The following is a 22,583-nucleotide window of genomic DNA, read 5'->3' on the forward strand; positions in this document are numbered from 1 at the left end:
TCCCCCCCCGATTTTCTAGTAACGATGTCCTCACCTGATTTCCTTAGCATATATTCAGTAATTCACTTAAAGTCATACAGCCACACATGACACTAGAATTACTGTGTTACAGCTCTGCCTCAGTTCTGTGCCCGTATCACTGAACAATACGTTTCCCCTCAGTGTAAGAGTGTAAATCCATGTCTCCAGAAGCAGAAACCACACCAGCCTCAATTATCCATGACCTCATTTTTAAAACATAAATGCATCTGCCTTCGCTCTCCCAAACAATGCCAGCTTTCATTGCTTATTAGCCCACGTCTCCCACAAACACCTTTGGCACTGTTACCTCACTCCTTAGCCAAGGGAAAAACACCTAAAATTATTTCCATCGAGCTATTACTATAGCCCCCCAGCCTCTCCCTGTGATTCAACGTTCACGATGTTAACAAAACAGCTTGCTGGCTCAAAAGAGGTGGCAAGCTGAGCTGCCCGCACGGCTAGCCTACCGAGCAGACGCTCCGTACCTCACCCTACCCACGCTCGGGTGCCTTCCTGTCCCTGTCGCGCCTTTGGCTCATCTGAGCTTGCACGCATTGCTAGGGAGGAGACAAGTCACAGCAAGGCAGGCTTTGCTCGACACCAGGCGCTGCTGGCGTGGCAGCAGACGGCACCACGTCCCACAGGAGGGAGGCTGCAGTGCTGCCCAGGCCCATCACGTCCAAATCCAGCCCAAACATATCTTAACATGTGTTCCAAGCACAACGATTAGCACAACTATTCACGCAGCATTAAAGGGATTTGGTGTCTGAATATCAAAGTAAGTGTATGTGTATTACAAGCTACCTGAGTCCATAATCTTTCCATTCTACAGATAATTTGGAATTAGAAAAACTACAGGATTCAACAGCAGGTATATAATATAAAAGTATTTATTAACTTTCATGAAACAGAATATAGCTTTAAAAAGTCTTAGGTCCCTGATGAACTTTCTCACTTTGCCCTAAGAAGAATCAGTCTCTCAGAGGAATTTGGGAAAATTTTTTTGAAAAATACTTAACCCAGATAGAACCACCTTCTAGAAAGCCAAATGTGATGTGAACTCTGGGCAACAGATGTCAGCCAGTGCATGGCAATAAAGCCCCTGCCTCTACATACAAATAAAGAAAATACATAAAAAGTGGCAGAGATTATTTATCTCTATTATGAAAACTTTTAAAAATGTAAGTTTTTAAATAAAACATTTGCTGGGTGCAAAGAGTACACTGCATAAAACACAGCTAAGGAAATCTAAATGTATCCATCATGTAAAGTCCCAGGCCTAGCTTAATCTACTGATGTATTTCTCCTGTGGATTCTTGAGCTGATCATATAGCATGCTTCCAGAAAAACTACCCTGCAGCAGCAGGAAATATGTATTTTTTTTATTTTTAAGCTTTTCAAAATTACTTTTTTAATTTTAGCAAAGCCATCCTTCAAAATCATCTTCCAATGTCAAGCTTGAAGAAAAAATTCTGCCTCTGTCAAAATAATTTGCAAACTTTATTGGATTTTTAAAAGCCTGATTACAGGACAAAACATGCATTAAGCATTTTGCTAAAATTCCAAAAACATAATTGCAGAACGTCATTATATTCAAAGGGTCATGTCCATAATAAATACCTGCAGCTTAAAAGCAGCTTGGAATTTTTAAAGAGTTTTAGTACCTGAAAAAGGCAAATGTTCTATACACTGTTCTTAAAAGTCTGACATTACATTGCAATGGTTAAAGCAAGAAACAGCTCAACTGAAGACTACAGAAAATCCCTGCCTTCTCAGGAGGTCTACACTTGGTTATACAATACTACGCTGGAAACAGCACTTCACCAAAGGTCTCGCAATTGGCTTCTGCTTAAAACATACTTTGCCTCATAACATTCTTCAAAGGATTAAAACATAATTGGTTCTGGCAGTACACATGGCCAGCATGATGTGCAGGGGGTTGCCAGTGGACATGGGGCCCTTACATAAAGGGCTGTTTTCTTTGTTTAAAATGGAAAAAAGAGTGGGAGGTGTGGAGAACAGTGAAATACAAAAATGACTCAGAATCATAAAACATATTTTTTGAATCAGATTATTTCAAGAACCGCATATGCAAATAGAAGGCTTCAAATGAGGACGGTGGCAGAGCTTCTGAATTGCTAAGGCAATTCACATATTCTTATTTCCATAAAAAAAGATAAAGGCTATAGTTATATACATCCTTCTAAGTATTCAGGGAACATTGCAAGTTGAAATCCAGAGAAGCCATCAATATCAGTCTGAAAGTGACGGGGAACGGATTGATCGTGCACTGGCTGGACTGTTAGAGAAAGCAAAAGGATCCTTTTCCTTTTCTTTATTATCATGTTTATGTTTATGCTTATGCTTATGCTTGTGTTTCTTCTTCTTTTTCTTGTGCTCGTGGTGGTGATGGTGATGGTGATCACTATGCTTTGAGGAGTTTGATTCTTTACTAAACACAGACAGCGGAGCTGCTGAGACAGGGTGCATGTTCATCTCTCCCGAAGACTGTTCTTTACCTAAAAAAATGGATATAGTGGGATTAACAAATGTTGAACTTGCATTGTTTTCAAACATAAGAAATTCTGAAGTATCAGGTCAAACCTACATTATAATTTAAACACGCAAACACAGAATCTGTTACTATACTCGTCCCGTTAGCTTTTAGGTTTTTTCAGAAAAGGTTCTGAACATGCCATTAATGCTCCTGTACTACTACCAATTTTTTACAGAGGAACTCCTTCCGCCCTCAGAAGTACAAATGAATCCAGACAATTAGGAACTGTAAGAAGCTAAGCAAATGCAAGTTATACTAGCTTCCAGAAATTAATTTTTAAACAGAGTAGGAAGGCTACTGCACCATGACTAATGAAAATATAACTGCTTATGAAGACTGGCACACACTGAAGTGCAGTTCTGGGGATATGAACTCCTTTCAGTCAGGAGCAAAAGCTCCCTGCAAGAACATGAAATTTTTTTGATACTGAACAGAAGAATTGCAATTTCTTTACAGAAATTGCATCTTACAACCAATTTAGCCTATTTGAAAGATTACACAAACTTTTGTTCTTCAACAAAAAGCAAATTCCAAGAAGGGCAATTCCACCATTTTTATTAGTATATATCTCACAAATACACTGGAACTACTTATACATCGGGTAAGCCTGGTATCTGAATCTAAGGAGAGAAAATCTGATCCATGACCTCTGAATTCCTGATCCACTTTCTCGTTCTCTCTTTGACTCATTTAATATTTATTTTGCACAAACTGCAACAGTTTCAATAGTAGGGATTAAAAGGCAATAATCTAAGAATACCATTGTTAAGGAGGGGGAACCCTTGGAAGGTAGAAAAGCTCAAATTCCTTTAGGCAGAAGTTGAATCAAATCACTCACACTGCAAGAACATGCTTTAACCACTAGACAAAAGCAGAACAGCACCATCAGGTTTTTGAAGGCAACTACTCCATTAAAATGGATTTTCTTCCCAGCTGCTTTAAATGTTGGGTTCCCCCCTGCCGCGCTTCAGTTTTTGGTGAAAATATCCCTGTTAAATAACAAGGAATTATGTGATATACTTTGTAATTATCTTTTCCTGTATATTTGAAAATGGATTTTTTTCCCCCCAGCATATCTTTTTGTTTGGTTGGTTTGTTTTGTATCTTTCAAGGCCAGACTGATTTGTCTATGGTAACGACACGTGGAAGCCAGAAGAGCCAGCTCCTTGCAGTATAACAAACAAGCGTTAAGAAAGATTTCCGTGCAATCTTGCTAGCCTTATCCAAAAAGATTAAGAACTGATTCAATCAAGCATATATATAGGAAAGTTTCTAGACAGTACAGCTGTTCTGGTTTTTGTTTGTTTTTAAATATGGCTGGAAAAAAACAAAATCTACATCTGTAAGCAGTGTTTAGAAGTCAGAACAGAATTACAAAACATTTTACAGTGTGGATAATCAATGACTTACTATGGGACATGCTGGAATCTCTACTGCTTCGAGTCTTAACAGCAGAAATATGTTTGGGCTCTACCGCAAGATGTGAATATGGTGTAATATAAAATTCTGCTGATGTTATAAGGAGGGTAGACTAGAGTACAATAGTCTCCTATAGATTTAAAATCTCTAATATGCAAGTATTTTAAAAAACTTTATTGTTAGAACTCACAATGACTTATGTATATTATGGCAGAGAGAAGATAGGCACACAAATTCACACTTCCACTTGCTGACTTCAATGCACAGTTACTACAGCTTTTTTACACTGTTACACGGAGCGGCTCTCAACGAAGCAGACAGCATGCAAGTATACTGGATTTGATGCAAAAAGATACAAGATTGCTTCACGGTTTAACTATTTCTAATTATATTTCTCTTACTGAGAGCTCATTCCTCTGAAGCATACAGCTTTTAAACAAATAAGCAAATTTTCCTTAGCAGCTGCATGCATGCAAAACTAGCCATGAAACAGAAGACAGAGCAGCAGAAAAGGGAGCGTATCTGACTCAGGCCATTAGAAAAGGAATGGTTGGAGGCCATACTTCAGAGAACCAAGGCACACAATATTTGACACCATTAAAATAGGCTACAGTAGTCCAAAGTGAACTGTTGCAGTGACACAAACACAGCTTCTAGTAACACAGAAATAAAGGTTGTGGCAAAAAGCCTGAAGACCAATCACTGTTCATCCATAGAGGATGTACAAAAGATTATCCAAGGTACAGAACACATTCTTACAGGTTCTCAAGCTACCAGCACATGATGTGTTCAAATATACAAGGCAAACTGAAGCCAGCTTAAAAAACAAAAAACCCACACACATGACACAAACCCTTAAAAAACTTAACAGCTCCATTAGTTCCAAACTGTGAAGTTATTTTTCTATGGAAACTGAACCTGTAAGTCTAGGCCCTACAATTGTAACAACCTCAAACCAAAGCTAAGCCTCTGAGTTTTCACGGCTCTAACCCATATAAGCAGTATAAGGCCATGGGCTCAAGCCTGCAGGGGTGATGCAGCAGTAGCACCAAGCGCCTGTGAAGACCAGGGATGCAAATCAGACCCTCTGGGCTCTGTTGCACTACCTGCCACTTGCAAATTTCCTGCTGTTTACTGAACTACCAGCTCTGCTAAGGCAATAGTCCCCATTATCACTTCTTTACTTATTTTGGGTAGGTTATTAAAAAAATATATTATTTAAAGCAGTTAAACACCCTTGACTGAAGAACGTTGGAGAGCAAATGCCACAGTAGCTTAAGCCAACAGGACTGAAGGAGTAGGGATGAGCACCTGGAAACTGAAAAAGGCAGGAAGATCTTTAGGAAAGGGAGAAATGGGATCCAGCTGCAACTCATGGGCTACTGACACTGAAGGAGACAGCCAGCGTTGGTAATATGGCAATAAAAGGTCAATTAAAAAAAAAAGAACGTCATCACAAAAATCCACTTTTACAATTTCTTCACAGAGGTCAATGATAGCTATAATCCATTGGGACTCTAAATGCAAAAATACCAACTATCCAGAAAATTTCCTCCTACTGTTAGAGTGCTTTGAAATCAGGAATTAAATATATTGATCCCGGACGATGGCTCAGAAAGGATGTTCGCAGACTACCAAATTCAGCTGTCTGTAAAATGGACAGACCTGTAAAAGCTCTATAAAGTTTTACAGATTTGTGCCTGTAAAATTCACCATTAAAGTTGTAGAACACTTCTTCATTTTAATTTTTTTTAATTAATATCTACTTTAAGCCCATGCCAGGAATCTGCCAAACTAGGAAAGCAAGCTTAAACAGCAATTGCTTTACAGGGCATTAATATCATCCTCATATCAACGGGGGTAGCCGGACTGCTGCAAGGAGGCACGGAGCACTCCTCCCTGCAGGGAACCCGCTTCCTCCTGGCAGAGGGAGGAGGACTGGAACCTGGGTTTCTCAAATCACAGAAACACACAATAAGTGGAGGGGGAGTCCAGAAGCTCACTTCTGAAGTGGTTAGTAGCATTCCTTGGAAGAAAATGCACATACACGTGTCTATCCACTTGGATCTCCTTCTGTTTGGGATGTGGAGGTTCCAACGTAATTACTGGCTTTGCAGAGTTCCAGCTAGCTGGGTAGGTGTTTAAAATTAGACAGGATTACTATCCCTTGGGAGAAAGATCAGAAACTTTGTGCACAGCTTGTCACAGGGACCAATACAAACACTGTAGATATTGCGAGAGAGCATAAAGTATGAAAACACAGATCTCGTAGCTTGATTTTAAAACAAAAGGGGTTTAGATCTTGATTAAGGCCTAAAGTAACATTTTATGTGGTAACACAAATTGCTGTCAGCTGTTCATCAATTATCTAGGGTAAGTGCTTTTCTTTTTAAGAATCATTGGTGCATGAACATCGAACATTGTTGTTGGGTACAGTGTTTTACCTATTTTACTCTTATTTTGTTATTATTGAACCTTTACAATTTGGGAACGTGTAACTTGAGACTTTAAACATGCCAACAAGCTTTCATAAGGTCGTCCATATGGTCTCTCCTATATTCCTTATTTTGTGTGAAGAGGGTGGGACACCACAAACTTACAGTCTTTGTTTCTTTGCATGTACAATCTATTTAAAACAGCTGGCTTATGTAGGACTTTTCCAAACTGACACTTGTTAAAAATTACCCCATTTGCACCCTGATTTATTCAAATGTCAGAGAGGGAGAAACCAACTTCACAAATCACAGCAAAGGGTAAGGCCCGTGGGTCCAGTGTTTCAGCTGAGGACAGGCTGGTGCTCCAGAACCTGACACCGACGACCTCTGGGAAGAAGATGACATCAGCACAAGCACACAAGCACTTAATATCTCTCTCTCAGAACCCAAAGCAACCTTGCTGATGAGAAAAATAATGCACTCTCTTTGCCTAGCAGTTGAACTGCAGCTCTGGCCAGCATTTTCTCTGAAGGGAGAACACTAAAAAAGCTGAAAAGATCTTAAAAACTATTTTGACATTGCCCTATTTTTTCCTTATTTCTACTTTTCTTTTTTAGTATTGCCCTGGAAACATCCAAGACACACTATTTTTAAATTTAATTTTATGCATCTGTTGAACCATGAACAAAGCACATACAGAAAGTTACCAAGCATAAATAATTCCAAGCTTTCAGGATGCAAGAATGTCTTGTCATTTGTCTTAAGAAGCAGAATTTTCAAATTATACATCTCTGAAAATAAGTTATCAATTTTCTGTCTAGTAGAGTGTTCTTTTAAGGACCATATGATAAGATTTAAAGTTTGAGAGTGAGACATAAAGGGCTAGTTACTAAAAACACAAAACACTAAACCAAACCCAACCCAACCAAAAAAAAAAAAGCAAAAACCCCCAAAAGTTTTCTGAGGATGTGCTAAACCAATCAGTGGACTCCAACATAAAAATTCTAACTAGTTCCAATTTACAAATTCATTTGACTTCATATTTTTTAGTGGGATTTATATCCAGACAGATAATTCCTTATACCTATACAAAAGGACAGCCTCTGCTGAAGTAATGCATAGACAAGCTGGTGATTTAACTAAAATATACTTTTAACTGGTAACTAACCATTTTTTAAAATTTCCTCATTTGACTTTCATTTAACAACCATATTGATTTGTCCTTACATTAAAATAATAGCTTAACTGTGGTGTTATTTCTACTATATTTTGTTTAATAGCCTAGAAAATCTAGAGTATTCCCTACTCTAGAGAAAAAAAGTATTTAAATCAGTAAGTCAATTAAGAATACTTTTGTGCCTCTAAGAGTTTAGGTAGCCAACTTAAATATTTAGTAGTTAGCCTTATCCATCTTCTAGGTTTGAGAGTGATCAGTTGTTGTCTCAGAGACAGTCACAGCTATGGTATTATGTCGCTTTTATTAAATCAGGAGGTTGACACACTGCAGCCACACTCATGCAATTCTCATTTACGTTGCCACTTTATCTGCAGGGCTTATGTTTCTATTAAAGCTGCTTTCATGTACTTTAGGATAAAGCACTTGAAAACACCCTTCCTTGTAAAGTGTACAATTAACCACATACTATTCCGGTGAGACAAAATTAGCTACAGAACCTCAAAGCCTGTAAGTTACCAGTTTGAAAACAGTTATGTTTTAGGTAATAAAGTCAACATATGTGTAATGGATACTTTCAAACAGATACTACATTAATATTATATGTTATTAAAGGTAGTCTAACAGAACAGTTGCAACAGCTTTTCCCTCCTTAAAAAGTAAAGCAAAAATCCATCATTGTCAGTGGTGTCCTCATATCCAAAGTGTTCAGTAACCCTTTTTGGCAGGAAGCCACTAATGGCTGAACTTTGAGGTCCTGGTGCTCTTATAGCTAGTTTGGGTAACTGCTGCGCTGCAGAAGACCGGGCTTTTTGTACAGTTCAGACTGAATTTCTGGTAACTAGTGCATCCACACTTGAAATGTGGTAATTTGCTCCACAAGCTCAAATCTACTGTTGTAAATGTACTGTTTAAACGTAATGACTACAGTAGTTTCCCTCTACACTTTACTGCCGTATGTGCTATTTCCAGTTTCAAATCATTCCAGAAACAATTCAATCCAGCTAAATCATTATTTCCTGAAACTGCAGACAGTAACTGTGATAAACAAGACCACAATCCAATCAACACATATGACTGTAGCCTAGACCCTCAAAGTTGCGCGTACGTCTATGTGATAAACAGAGTGACCTACAAGGTCAGCAGTGGAAAGTTCCAGTTTGATTACCCTGGAAAACAGCAAAAGGATTACTAGAATGGGCAAAGGATTTTTCTGATCTGAGTTGGAATGCTCAGGTTGTGTCTTCAAAGCCCACTGCTCCTGAACGCAATCAGAAAAATGACTGCCAACACACAAATAGAACATCGCTGTATTTACTTTTTTTTTTTCTTTTGTAGAAATAAAGAAAAGAGTGAATTGCATACTGCTTTGTATCAACTATCAACCTACCAAAAATAGTTGGGAAAACTCTAATTAAAGTATTTATCAGTGATGACCTGTTGAGCTATAACGACATGTAACTTCACTGGTAGATCATGCAGGCTACAGCCAGGCATTTGTTTTGGAGCAGAAAAGAACAGGCCAATCAATAACCACTGACACATACAGCAGAACTTTTTCAAGGTTAATTTTGAAGTATTGTACTTTCAGATGAGGGAAATATTAAAGTAAATAAAGAAGTGTATCTTAATCTGATTTCACTGAAATCAACAATGCATTACAAGTCACCTTACAGTCTGAAATGAGAGTTTAAATCTACTGCTTACACAAAATCTGATCTTGAAATTCTTTTGATCTTAAGAGAAGAGTAAGGAGCATCACTACTATTCTTGATGAGTTAGTAGCAACTTCATTAGAAACATGACCTTGCACAGCTTTAGAGGCTCAAAGGAGGCTACCATGTTTCTAGTCCTTAGGGCAGATGAATAATCAGCACAACAGCATTCTTCAGATAGTTCACAACTGATGTTTATTTGTTTTAATAACTTCTTGAAAAATGCTCAAAATCCTTTAAAATTACCAGAGTCCACACTTTGTTATGGTAGACAGGATGCTTTAGTAGGATTTAAAACATTTTCTATATGAACAACTAGAAAAGGTGCTGTAATTATAGTACTGAAACCTGTAATCCTGCAAGAGTTGTAGTACCAGACTTCTTTTATTGCCCTTGCAGCGTGTTTTAACCCTAACCTTTCACATCCATGAGCTGAAGCATACAGCATACAGAAGAAAACCAAGCTTTTAAAGGAAAATAACATTTTCCTGGCTTTATGGGGTTACATCAACTTGAATAAATCCAAATTACCATTTGGGGTGGTGTGAGGAGTGTAAAAAAAAAAAAAAAACCAAACCAGAATACCTAGATATGGCAGGATTTAGACCCAACATGAACTTCCTCCTGGCAGCTGCTGCTTGCAGGCTGTGCTTGGCTGATGACCTAACACTTCATGTGACATGTGGGGACATAATCCACAGCTGTGAGAGGAAAACTGAGTATGGACTAAGAGCTTGCTGCCTTCCAAGTAAGAGTCACAGAACTGAGGCAGATACAAGATCTCACAGATTTATTAACAAGATACTGAGAGCATTTCAGAACCTGTTGTCAATCTATTTCACAATAATAACTCACTGAAGAGCACCCATCCTCCGTCATTGCTGCAAAAACTCAAAGGCCCTCAGGAAACATTATCTGCAATTCTTTTGTAAAACAGTACACTCCTATGTGTGAACAATTTCATTTACGTATGCTTTTATTTTTCCCCATCTGTTTGGCATTTCTTCTCAGAAGTATGCCGTTTCCTAAAGATTGAGCTGTCTTTATTTACTCAGTCTGAAATTCATACATCTCTGGTTCTAAGAAAAATGCTATGAATAAGAAACAGGTGAAATTTTAGAAACAAAGAATATCTGCAGTGGAATTGTTTCTAACCGCACAAACCAAAAGAAAATGAAATTAATCTGAAGTGTTTCAAAATAATGCTTTTCAAAGGCTTATTATTTAAAATTAATTCTGGGGCAAAACCCAGCATTTGTTTCATTTATTACCTAGAAAAGAAAATGTATTCCAGTGTGCTGAATGCTTAAGTGGCAGAGGTGAGAAGGTCATTCAGCACACAAGTGAAACTTGAAGTAGCTTTTGTCTGCTGTAGGTCTACAAAAGTAGCAGTCAGCTCGCCATTGCTCCATTCCTGACCAGACCTTACCCTTTCTGAACTCTAGTGCAAACTTAATATGCAACATCCTGCAGCACAGAGCTGGCGTACAGAGGGTCCCGTAAGTCCTATTTGTGAAGTATTTGGCAGAGTTTTGTTTATGACTTTATATTCTGTAGAGTGTGTAAATCTAGTAAAAAAAAAAAACTGTTGCAAAATATCATGTAAGAGTTATAAATACTAATCCTCAGTGGATCAGCTTTGCACTCGTGTGCCCTGGATGCGTCATTCTTTGCCTTAACAGAAAACGTAATGGCTGACCATAACACTGAGGACAAAATTCAAAGCAGCTCTGAGAATCTTAAAGTAAAGATTGTGTAGAATTAGGCTCCTAAGTTCATGAAAGCAACCTATATGCAGCCTTCCCATTTACTCTGCTGAAATGCCTATGATTTAGGCATGAAGTTGTGAGTTTTGCTACTCTGCAAATCCATCCTGGTGGAGCTGGCTGTACAGGCACATGTCATTAACCAAAGGCCATCTGGAATCCAGAAACCAGACCTCCCTGTGTTTTATGTCCCCATATGAACTTAATTTGTTAGCTGAGCAATGACAGCAGTCACCTTTTATAAAAAAAAAAAAAACCAAAACCCCTTAGTGGCTAGAGCATCTGCCAAGGAAGTAAAAACGTAAGTTCTAGGCCCTAAGGGAGTATGAGCCTACAGCTTCCACGCCCCCAGCCAGCACCAAGGCACCAGCCTCAGCAGGATACTCAGAGCAGAAATGTCCACCAGCCCCTCTCTTAAATGAGGCCACTAAATTGCCAGGTCATAGGGAAAGCAGATGAGGTCGCCTGTCAGCGTAGCTCAGGACCTAGGGCACTCGAGATGGAACCAACATTCAAGATCCTGCTGCTAAGGTCTACTTGTGTTTTACATTAGGCAACCACTGGATAAAAACTGGATAACAAGCAAGAGGGTAATTACTCTGAATCTTACTTCTGAGGCCAAATGCTTCTTTTACACACTGCAGCCCTGCAACCCTAAAACCTTCTTTTGGATGTGTACCAAAGATCTCTCAAAATGCTTGTTACATAGTCACACTACCTCAGCTTAGCTCCACTGGCACATTCTGGAACTAAACTTAAGAAATGTGTTTAAAATACTTTGAAAAAATGAGACTAACCACTGAATTTCTTTGCTAGTGACAGATAAGCAAAGAAGATGGAAGTTCATCAGTGAAGTTCAGCCTCCTTTAAGGTTTTTAAGAAAGATTATTGTTTGAAAAGTAATTTTGCCAAATATTTTATAGATACTAAAAGAAGTAAAAGATACTAAGTAAAAGATACTTAGTAAAAGATACTAAGAGAAGTAGTAAAAGAAAACAAGTGCTTGAAATGAAACTATTTTACTCATAGATGCAATCTTTTCAACTTTGAAAAGCCCTTCTAAACATCTTTGAGGCTTGCATGTTTTTTAACCACTGATGTTAAGTTATAAATCGTTAAGATTAGAGATTTTTTTACCTGAATAGTCTTGCCATTTTTTTATAGTTAATCTTCAAAATTATTAATTTTTAAATGACAACTATGGCAAAGTAAGTTTTACTTAATTGCTTATGGGGTTCCATTTCAGCTTTATGTTATTTTTTCCATTCCTCAGCTTTTCACTTTTATAAGCATGACACATACTTGTCTTATTTAGATATGTATGAAAATACAAATATACAGAGTTATCTATAAATACACTGGAAGCTAAGGAGATGTTCTTATGCACTCTTCACATACTTCCTTGAATTAAGTTAAATATTTAACACTTACCAGCACTGTGTTTATGGGAATAAACAGTAGCAAAAATAATAACAAATTCACAACTGAAATAGTTGAAAAATTCATACTACCATTTTGCCAGTAAATGTACTCATACCTGGTGTGGATGGTCTCTCCAACATATTCAAATGATGATAAATAAAGGCTTGACTGTCATGAACTGTGTCCATATCAATTTCCTCCTCTTCTTGAGAGTTTGAGAACTAAGATATCAGGAGAAAAATAAGCAGATGCTAATAATTCATAGGAATATCACTAAATAGAACTTAAAGTATTTTATTTTTGAGGTAAACTGAGGGTGAGAGGGAAAGGAAGTGATATCTACCACTGCAAAGGAATAAAAAAAAAAAAAAAAATCAATAAAATTAAAAAGGGTCAGTGTCTTTTCTTCTTTCTAATTTACCATGAAGCTGTGTGAACAAGAGCATGAACTGTCAACTTTAGTTCTTGCCAGCCAATAAAGAATCTGATGGGAAATGATTTTGCCAAAGTAAGCGTAACAACTACTGTACTCATACACACAACATGTCTTTTGTTTGAACACAGCTTTAAGGGAAGTCAGCAGAAGCCACTGCTGTTATTCTGAATACCCTACATATTGTGCAAGTTGAATTTCCATTTCTTACTCTGATTTTGAGTTTGACTTTACTGTCTTCATTCTTCTCTAGTATTTGCCCTGGCTCCAATGGAGACCCGAGTGGCATATCAGCCTTCCTCTTCACCCCCTGCTGATGACCAGAAATGCTGGATGCTGTTTCCTTAATAAGATGATCATCCTCCTGAAGCAGCATTAAAAGACCAAAATTAGAAGATAGCAAGAGCCATGTTTCAGCCTAAAAGAGACCTGATAGCTGAAAACACTTCTGAATAAAGTGTGTGATCTGAACAAAGTTTTCCCTGTAGTTCTGGCAAAAAGTATTTTCTAAAACCCTGTATGGATTTGTGCCAACCTCTCCTACAAACATAGTTTCTCTTTACTTCTATATCCCTGCTCCCTCTGCATATCTAGCATTGGCATCTTTTCTGTCCCTCCTCACAATCATGGTACTGTTGGTGTGCAACAACATTTGCTGCCTCTGAATAGCCTTTCTATAAATCTGTGCCTTGCAGACTCTCCTCAGTCCAAATCTCAGTTTAAAAACTGATAGCCTCTGATCTATACATGGGGCTTAGCTAAATCTTCTTTTAGTTAGCTTTAAAAGCAAATGCTTACTTTGTTGAATACAAACCATAATTAGCACTTATAACTTGGGGGGTTTTAATTTACAACAATATTTATTAAAAAGAGCTAAACTGTTTTGTAAATTACTGCTTAGATGATAAAAAAACCAGGATCAATGGAATATAAAAATAGCAGGAGAGTCTACTAAGTTACACATATAGTCATTCAAACAGGAGACAGGTGTTCCAACAAGTCCAATGCACAAAATATAGAAGGAAAAATAAAGTACCCACCACATAAGCAAACATAATTATAAGCCCACTAAAACCTAGATAAAAGCTGTATCACAGACTCTCAAGAGCATATGCTGTTCCACTGAACTGCTCTTCCTCTATCCTACACAGGGAACTCCAGCTCCACAAACTCTTGCCTTGAACAACTCAAATTCTGTTTTATGAAGTGGGTAATTTTTACCATCCTCAGCAAATTCAGTGTCGCATGTCTATCGGTACTGAGTTTAACGTGTTTATGCTCTCAGAATATACAGTCTGCTTTAAAGAATCTAGTTAATCTGATTTATTCTACCACCTGTTAGTTCTCCTTTCTGCTCAAATACATAATTCCCTTTTTTCATCCCTATTATTATCCCTGTTATTAAACCCAACAGTGTTGTTGTGAAACACTTTTGGATAAACTTTGGTGGATGTGAGAGGCAGCCTTTGTTTTATATTAGCGGTTTGGTGGGGTTTTTTGTGGTTTTGGGGGGTTTTATTTGTTTTGTTTGGGGTTTTGGGGGTTTTGTTGTTGGTTTGTTTTTGTTTGTTTTTTTTTTAATTACATGGAAAATCAGTTCCCTGAATTTTGGGGGAGTTACAGTGAAAATGGTAACCATATCAAGGCAAGGGGTAGGAGAATGGAGATAAGGCACAGGAAAAGATATGAGGGGATCAAGTGTGATGAGGCTTATACTGATGCTGTATTTTCAAGACTAGTGTATGCCAGTACTGCTGCTAAAAGAAGCAGCCTCTTCCCCTTCCTCACATGCTTCTGTCCTGGGCCGCCACAGCATTTGTAAAACTACATGATGAACTGGACCAGGAAGCTGACCCAGCAGGAAATATCTGCTCATAAAAAAGGTATTTTTCAACCAGATCCTCCCCATATCCAGCTCACTATGCAGCAACAACCACTGTGCTAGCACAAGCGAGAGGACAGAATAGGAAAAAGAAGAGTTAAGAGGAAATTTTTTGATTAAGATCGTCTGGCTGCTAAAAAAGTTTGGATGTTCACTGAAGTGCAGCCTAAAAGTCTGCCAACAAAATGCCTCCTGCTATTTAATTCTGATGTCTGTGCGCAGTAAATTAGGACTTATTATTTGTTCTGTAAATATGTAGGATAGTTCTAATGATATTTGACTCCATCATTATTTTCTCCCCCTACTGGAAACATCCTGCAAGGTACTGTGATAATTTGCACTCTCACTATACTTCTGAACAAAAACAATTTAGAAATTAACGGTGGGACTGATAAAGTTACAGTAAACTATCCCACTCCAAAGGGTGGAAAGAGTTTTAGACATGCTAACCACATGTTCACATTCTCTTTCAGGATGTACTCCTAAGCGGTTTCAATCAAATGTGGTCTTTGAAAATGTTAAGAAAATTACTCATTATTTCCATGTCTGTTAAGCTTCTTCCCCTCATTAATTAAATTTGTCCAACAAAAAGACTTAGTCTTGCAGCAGTGGCAGTTATTCTTAAGGAAAGTATGACTTGAATAGCTTGTAAGATCCATTTTCTAACTACGCAATGGATTATATGTTAGGACTGAAGCCTCCAAAGCCAGAAAGATATCAAACTTAATGTATGCGATTTTTCAGAAGTTGTTACAAATCCTTCAGAGCACAGTACTAAATAGTCAGGTTCGAGTGTTCAATGAAGATGTGTTAAATTTCCAAATTTCACATCTTTAAAAGTTGTTTAAAAAGAGGTATATCTATGTATTTTAAGATGTAATAAATTTACTGATAAAAAGTTTTGTTTTGGAAAATTGCATAACTTGCCTATAAGCAATATTCTTACTCTAATAAAAAAGTTTTCATCACAGCATCAAACATTTCTGTGAATCACTTCATGTCTCATAAGCAATATAGAGGAAGTAAAGTTTTATAAAGAACAGAAATGATGAAAATAGAAAAAAACAAGTAAAAAGCTTGCACACACTATGCAAAACAGTTAAAAAAAAGTTAAAAAGTTATGGTATATACCAGCTTTTCAAGTGGAACAAATAAAGAGTACCAAGGTACAAAGTTAGCTTTAGTAAGCATGAGAAGCTTGAACACAGCACAAAATTAAATCAGCAACCAGCGCCAGGACTCAGAGCCAGCTGAATGGGATGTATGCAGATGGTTTGTGCTTACGGTGTTCTGAAATCCTACTGACTGTCCGTGATTGTTAGTACTATTCACAGGTTCCTGATTATTCACAACTGATTCAGGGATAATCGTTGGATTAAGTACAGCCTTCTTTTCTTTCAGATTAAGAACAAGTCCAAGCTCTGGTAATGGTAAACAAGAAGGTCTGCTGAGGCCAAAAAGTGTGAAATAGAGGTCCACAGCACCACATCGTAATCTCCAGTCATGTGAAGTTCCTAAAATCCAAAAGAGATTCTTGTTAATGCAGAGATACAATCTTCTCCTCCCCCACAAATAAGACAGTTTAAGTGATCTGGATCCACTGGAGTGTGACATTTTCTGTGCTTAAGATACATGTCCCTCGTTATTCCTGACTCTTACTGACTCAAACTCACCTGCCACATCCTGTTTATAAGGAAGGCTTTAAGTCATTTGGTTTGTAAGTTGGATGTGTTTAGCAGAACAAGACTGGGAAACTAAGTGCTATAATAACATAACGAAAAATAAAAGGAAAATAATCACACCCATATGCTTTTATTTTTAAAGTTTCACTTTAGGTTTTACTATTGGACAATTAAGTAGAACACTTTGTTACTAAACTGGCTTCCCCTGTCAGTGGATTTGGTTGAACTGGCCTATGTGTTCCATGAAATGTAGCAGGAGCCGCAAGCATGACAGATCTGTACCCTCTGGAAACCGCACTGATAGAGAACACAAACCGGCAATGCATAAACACACTTTTTGATGTCACTACTATGTCACATACTTCACTGGATACTCAGTACTTTAATCTGTGTTCATACTGGAGATATGTATTCTTACTGCACAAAGCAATGCTTCACTAATTTTATTTTTCACTGCAAACTGTGTACTGCTTTCGTATCTTCATACAGAAATGGTCAAAGCACGTTTGGCACCAATCACAACAAAAAGACATCTAACATCTGGTGCAACTTTGCAAATAGTGATTCTGGTGTTAACTCAGCCCAGCTCTTGACTGATTACAAGTTTATTGAACATATTGTTCCACAGCAGGAATAGAACTATATCTGGTAAACAAGACACAGATGTGCCAGTTGCCATGTTAATGTAGCTGTGCAAGACTTAGCACAAAATAAACTTACAAGCTCTATCCCTGTAAATACTAAGTTTCATGGGGCTAAATAGTGTTTTGAGTAAGCTTAGCTGTACCTACACTTTCCCAGCTACAAGTAACTCTGATGAGTTTCATGAACAGCTGGGTAAGGAGAAAGTGATATGAATATTAATCTGGACATTTCTAACATGAAAATACTCTCCAGAGAATGACACAGTCACAATTATTATTTTTAAAACCATTCTAATATTTTAATGATAAATAATTTACTCAACTTCTTAATCTAGTACATCTTAAAGTGATTTGATGAATTTCCATCCAGTATCTCCTTTTCCGGTGGAACAGCTAAGCCTAAATACAATTGGTTGCTGAATTTCTCTGCAGTCTTTGGAACCGTGAGCATTATCAATTTAATTCAGATTAACATAGAAAAAAAAAAAAAAAAGATTCCATATCTCAGAGTCTGTTTTCTACTGCATGTGCTTACGTTAAAGGAAAGCAACTCATGATCCTACAATCATGCAGCTTTAAACCTGGCTACTAACTTGTCTCACATTAACAAACATTTTTTTCAAGGCACCCTGGAATGCTACAGTTATCCCTTACAGAAAATAAATTGAAACATTATGTCATCTTGATGCATAGAAACGTAAGTACTTAAAGCCCCACGAATCTTAAGAAGAATGTATAACCTATTTGTTACTTGCAAAAAGAGGTAATGGTTATAAGTAACACTGCACACACTCTTCTCTCAAGAAAAAGGAAAAACAAACTCGCTGATGGGAACATCAAAACTGTTTATTTTCTGTGCCTGATACTTGGCAAATCCTACAAAACTGAACTACTGGTAGTCTCCCCACTTCAACCCCTGGAGTGTAGCTGTAAACTTTTAAACACTAAAAATAATGATACACAGAGAGCAGACAGCCTTCAATGACCTAAAAAAGCTGTATAAACGTTTATATGTAATCTATGTAGTAACGTGCCAGATGTTAAAGGGCAGTTTGTCAGGACCGGATAAAACTGCTTCAGTAATGAAAAACAGGTCAATGGTAAAGATGCAAGCCCTTCTCTCATTAGGATCCTTCCTAATCACACAAGGCAAATTGAGTCTTAGGTTTATAGCAGACTCCTAGAAATCTTGTTTGAATTATCTATACAAACGTTATCCTCTCATATTCTCTCCGAGTTTAGTAAAAGAGGACAAAGAGAAACTATCTAATCTAACGCAAACTATAATGAAAAGGTAGCACGGACATCATCATTTGAGGAAAATTTTGCTTTGAATGTCTGGGTCAAAGAATCATTCCATGACAAAGCACAAAGCACATTACAGTAGTAGACAAAATAACGAAAAACAAAGAGGTTTGGTAGCCTGTGCCACTGAGAAAGCTCTGGAGGTACACACGTTACATTGAACTTCTGAGACTGAATTTTCCACTTCTAATTATCAAATCTAGGAGAGCTCTTGCCATTATCTGAAGCAAGTCTTTAACGCTTATTTCAAAAAACCTTAACAATAAAAAAATCAACCAAAAAACAAACAAACCAAAAACCAACCCGAATTCATCAGTTTCCAAAGTTGATCTACCAAAGCTTCGTTACATAAAGGGGACTCCATGTTCTTGGTAAAAGGTGGGTTCTTAGTCAGCATATCCAGAATCTTATGCCTGAAAAAGAAACAGAAAAAAAAAAAAAATCTTTATTAAATCCAAATTAATACACTAAGAATACAAAGTCTGTTGAGTTTGCAATATTCTTAAACTTATTCAAATACAGGATTTCTTCCAAAATTTTAACCAATCTTTTATGCTTTTAGCTCTTCCTTCTGTCCACAATAAGCACAGACACAGATTTACCATCAGCAACATAGCTTAAAGTTAAAAAGTAAGTTGCAAAGCAGCAGGATGTTATTAGACATAATTTTTAACAGTCAGATACATAATTGTAGGCTATATTGCGCTATTCTCTCTAGTAACAATCTTTTTTGCACACTGACTTGATAATTATAAAGAAGGAGCAACATTGGCTTATAAACTCCTTACATACTGACACCAAAGAGTTTTAAAATAACTTTAAATGTTTATGGCAGATACAAAATGACAGGTCCAAGACCAGTGACTCGCACATCCTTCTGGAAAGGAACACTGTCCTGGAAGGGAAGACTGTCACCTCTTAATTACACTGGTGTACAAAAATTCTGCACTTAACCATGTTTCCTTACAATTTACACACTGAGCTGAAAGTAGATACATTTGTCCCCATTTTCTTTCTTTAAACTTGGCCTTGAAAACATTTTATGAATGAGAGTAATTATTTGTTCCATTACTTATTATTTTAACTATTTTCCCTGTACAGCCAGCTTCCCCCTTGCTGTCTTACACATTTGGGACAAGAAAACTCTTACAGGTACTTCTTTTTACCCCCCTTTTCTTTAAGGGGTTTACATATAGCACTCAATTCAAAACTTAAACACCTCTTTAAAAAGATATAAATCAAATGAAATCGCCTTCCTAGACTGAGGCTAAACCTCCTCTAGCGAGTCTAACTGTATCTGCTTTCATTAGCAAGAACGATAGAAATACAATAGAGAATGACCTTGCGCTATGATTTTTGTAAGAAATCACCTACAGAGAAGAAAAGTAATATTATTAATCTTCAAAACTCAGTATATTAATGGTGGCCATAAGAAGAACGTGTTGGGGAAAAACAATGATTACGAACCTCTGTGTTCAAGGATTTATAATGAATGTGCTAAAGTATCCAATCACTCATTGGTGAAAACGAAGTTGCAACAGGCAATACTAAAAATCACACCATTTTTTCACATGTGATCCTTTCACCCCATCTACAGTCTAACAATTGCTTTACACTCCTTGCTGGCAAAACATTGTGTGCACCATATCTCAACCTTTGTCTTTACCAAATATCACAAAGTCTTTTTGCCATATGCAACATCAGATTCATATACTTTATTTATGATCAGGAAACGACCTCTACCTTCAGACTTCCACCACAGGCATAAAACAAAAGACAAAAATATTATAATGGATAATAAGAATATTTTTTTGAGGTGTGAACTGCTAAAACATCAAATCGCATTTCAATTTATATAAAATAACAATAAGAAAAAACAGATTTGTGAAGAAGTATTAAGCAGTTAAGTATTTGATCTATTCTAGCGATTCCAGAATTTACTGGCTCTTTATTAATGCACTAACCTTATGTAGGGTACAGGATCACTCTGAACCATAGTGAGCAGCCACTGTAGTTCTTCATAGCTCCTGTCAACTGCAAAGAAAAAAATAAAATAAAATGCCTACAAATATACATAAACTGGAAGGATTTTGATCAAGATAATCACAAGATCCTGAATTAGCACACAAAGAGCTTGAATCACTGTAACTAAAGAGGAATTATAATTATAGTGCAAATTCAAAGTAAATGGTGGTTTATTTTACACAGAAATAGAAACGTGCACGAAACTCATTCATGCCTCAGTTTTTCAATAACCGCCAATTGATTATTAGCAGGTAACTGTCACTCATGAGTGTTGATTGGGAAGATCACAGAGTAAATGGTCATCTTGATATTATGCGCTTCTTAAAATGAATGCATTCAAATATCCTTTCAACAATCAGAAGTGTAATATTTTCTATAGGGAATAGAGCATATATAACTCTCATACACAGGACTGTGTGAAAGACTGTTATCAGGATAGAAAGAGGAAGACTACAGGGCTTATACAAAACTGCAAGCATACTCCTCTCAGATTTTTAAATCAGTATACTCTGCAATTAAAATGTATTTTGAAACTTATCAGCACATGCTTCTAGATCTAAAATTGATGCCTGACATTGTGGGAAACAAAATCACCCTGTTAGACTAAAATTTAAATTACAATACAAAATTCCTTTAATGGTCAGAGTAACATTGCAAAATAGGAAACAGCACAGGATATCATCATCACCAGTTACACAAAAAAATAATTTTTATGTACTCTTTTCTCAGGTGCGTAATTGTAAGATTTTACAGCAGCATTCTCATTTCCTCACAACAATGAAGAGCTTGCTTAGGCTTTTCTTTACTTCAGAATTTGGGGTGTATTAATCATTCCTGTATAGACAGCTCCAAAAATTGCAAACTTGCAGAGTTCTGGATCATGCCAGAGCAACTTTGTTTCCATACAGACCAGAACTGCAATCTCAGATTTGCCTTAAAAAATCAGAGGAATCTTTGGAAAGCTATGCCTAGGACATACTTTTAAAGGATTAGTGGCTGCCTGTGCTCAACTCCATGCACAGCTGCTTTTCCTGGCAGCTACCTTGCTTGGGATACAAAGCAACTAGAACACTGCATACAAAAGTTGTTTTGCATGGAAGTAATATTGTATTACTGTAATAATGTTGTACGCAGCAAAGACTCACAACATGGCTAACATTAAGTCACAACCATAAGCAAGCTGCAATTACTTTGACTGCTAATAAAAGTGATTTTAAAATGGTTTTTGATTAGAAAATAAGTCTAGAAGATTAATCCTTTAGGCTGATAGTACTGGATAATAGAACCAAGAAACACCATACTTCTGTGGTTAGAAAAAATAATAGTCTTTTTTTGCTTTTTAAACTTATTTGTCCTTGAAATAAGTAAAATTTCCCTGCTATTTGCCTTATAGTGTAAACTAGGCCTGTGAGACTTCCAAAGCTTTGCTACTAATGCATTTAACCTGCTCTTGAAATTTATATAGCAACTATGAAACGTTTTGGGGAGCAATGACAAATTAAGCCTAACCTTGGGTAGAACAAATTTCTTAGCCAGAAGAACCACAGAATCATACAACAGCCCAGTTTGGAAGGGACCTCAGAAGATCATCTCGTCCAACCTTTCATGGAAAAGGCAGCAGAGATGAGATTATCTAGCACACTGTCCAACTGCATCTTGAAAACCTTCAGCGACGGGGACTCCACCACATCCCTGGGGAGGTTGTTCCACTGATTGATGGTTCTCACTGTAAAAAATTTCTTTCTTATATCAAGATGAGATTTCTCCTGGTGCAACTGGTTCCCTTATCCTCTCCGTGTGGCAACCTTGTGGAGAGCCTCCATCTTTTTTGTAGCTGCCCTTTAAGTACTGGAGTATCGCAGTGAGGTCCCCCTAAGCCTTCTCTCCTCCAGGGAGAGAAGACCTAACTCCTTCAGTCTTCCCTCAGGGGACAGGTTCTCCAGCCCTCTGATGATCTTTGTGGCGCTCCTTTGGGCCCTCTCCAGTCTGTCCACATCTTTCTTGAATTGTGGGGGCCAGAATTGGACACAGTGCTCCAGGTGTGGCTTGACAAGTGCTGAGTAGAGCAGGATATCAGTGGGATATCAGTGGGATAACTGCATC

At 37.3% G+C, this 22,583-nt stretch overlaps 1 protein-coding gene across 5 annotated transcripts in view; it reads right to left on the reverse strand.

The window, feature by feature from the left end:
* Positions 1–895: 895 nt before the first annotated feature.
* Positions 896–22,583, reverse strand: part of TAF2 (TATA-box binding protein associated factor 2) — a 61,026-nt gene continuing 39,338 nt past the window's right edge. For 4 of the 5 annotated variants that reach the window (XM_075085677.1, XM_075085675.1, XM_075085680.1 and 1 more), the window contains 6 exons: positions 20,420–20,489; positions 18,759–18,868; positions 16,109–16,338; positions 13,154–13,306; positions 12,625–12,730; positions 896–2,540 (listed from right to left, as the gene is read on the reverse strand). In XM_075085677.1, coding sequence (XP_074941778.1) covers positions 2,275–2,540; positions 12,625–12,730; positions 13,154–13,306; positions 16,109–16,338; positions 18,759–18,868; positions 20,420–20,489 — 935 coding nt within the window. In that variant the 3' untranslated portion in view covers positions 896–2,274. The remainder of the gene's footprint in view (positions 2,541–12,624; positions 12,731–13,153; positions 13,307–16,108; positions 16,339–18,758; positions 18,869–20,419; positions 20,490–22,583) is intronic. The other variant, XM_075085678.1, reaches the window with a different exon arrangement.

Source organism: Phalacrocorax aristotelis, chromosome 2 (assembly GCF_949628215.1).
Source record: "Phalacrocorax aristotelis chromosome 2, bGulAri2.1, whole genome shotgun sequence".
NCBI classification, from domain to species: Eukaryota; Metazoa; Chordata; class Aves; order Suliformes; family Phalacrocoracidae; genus Phalacrocorax; species Phalacrocorax aristotelis.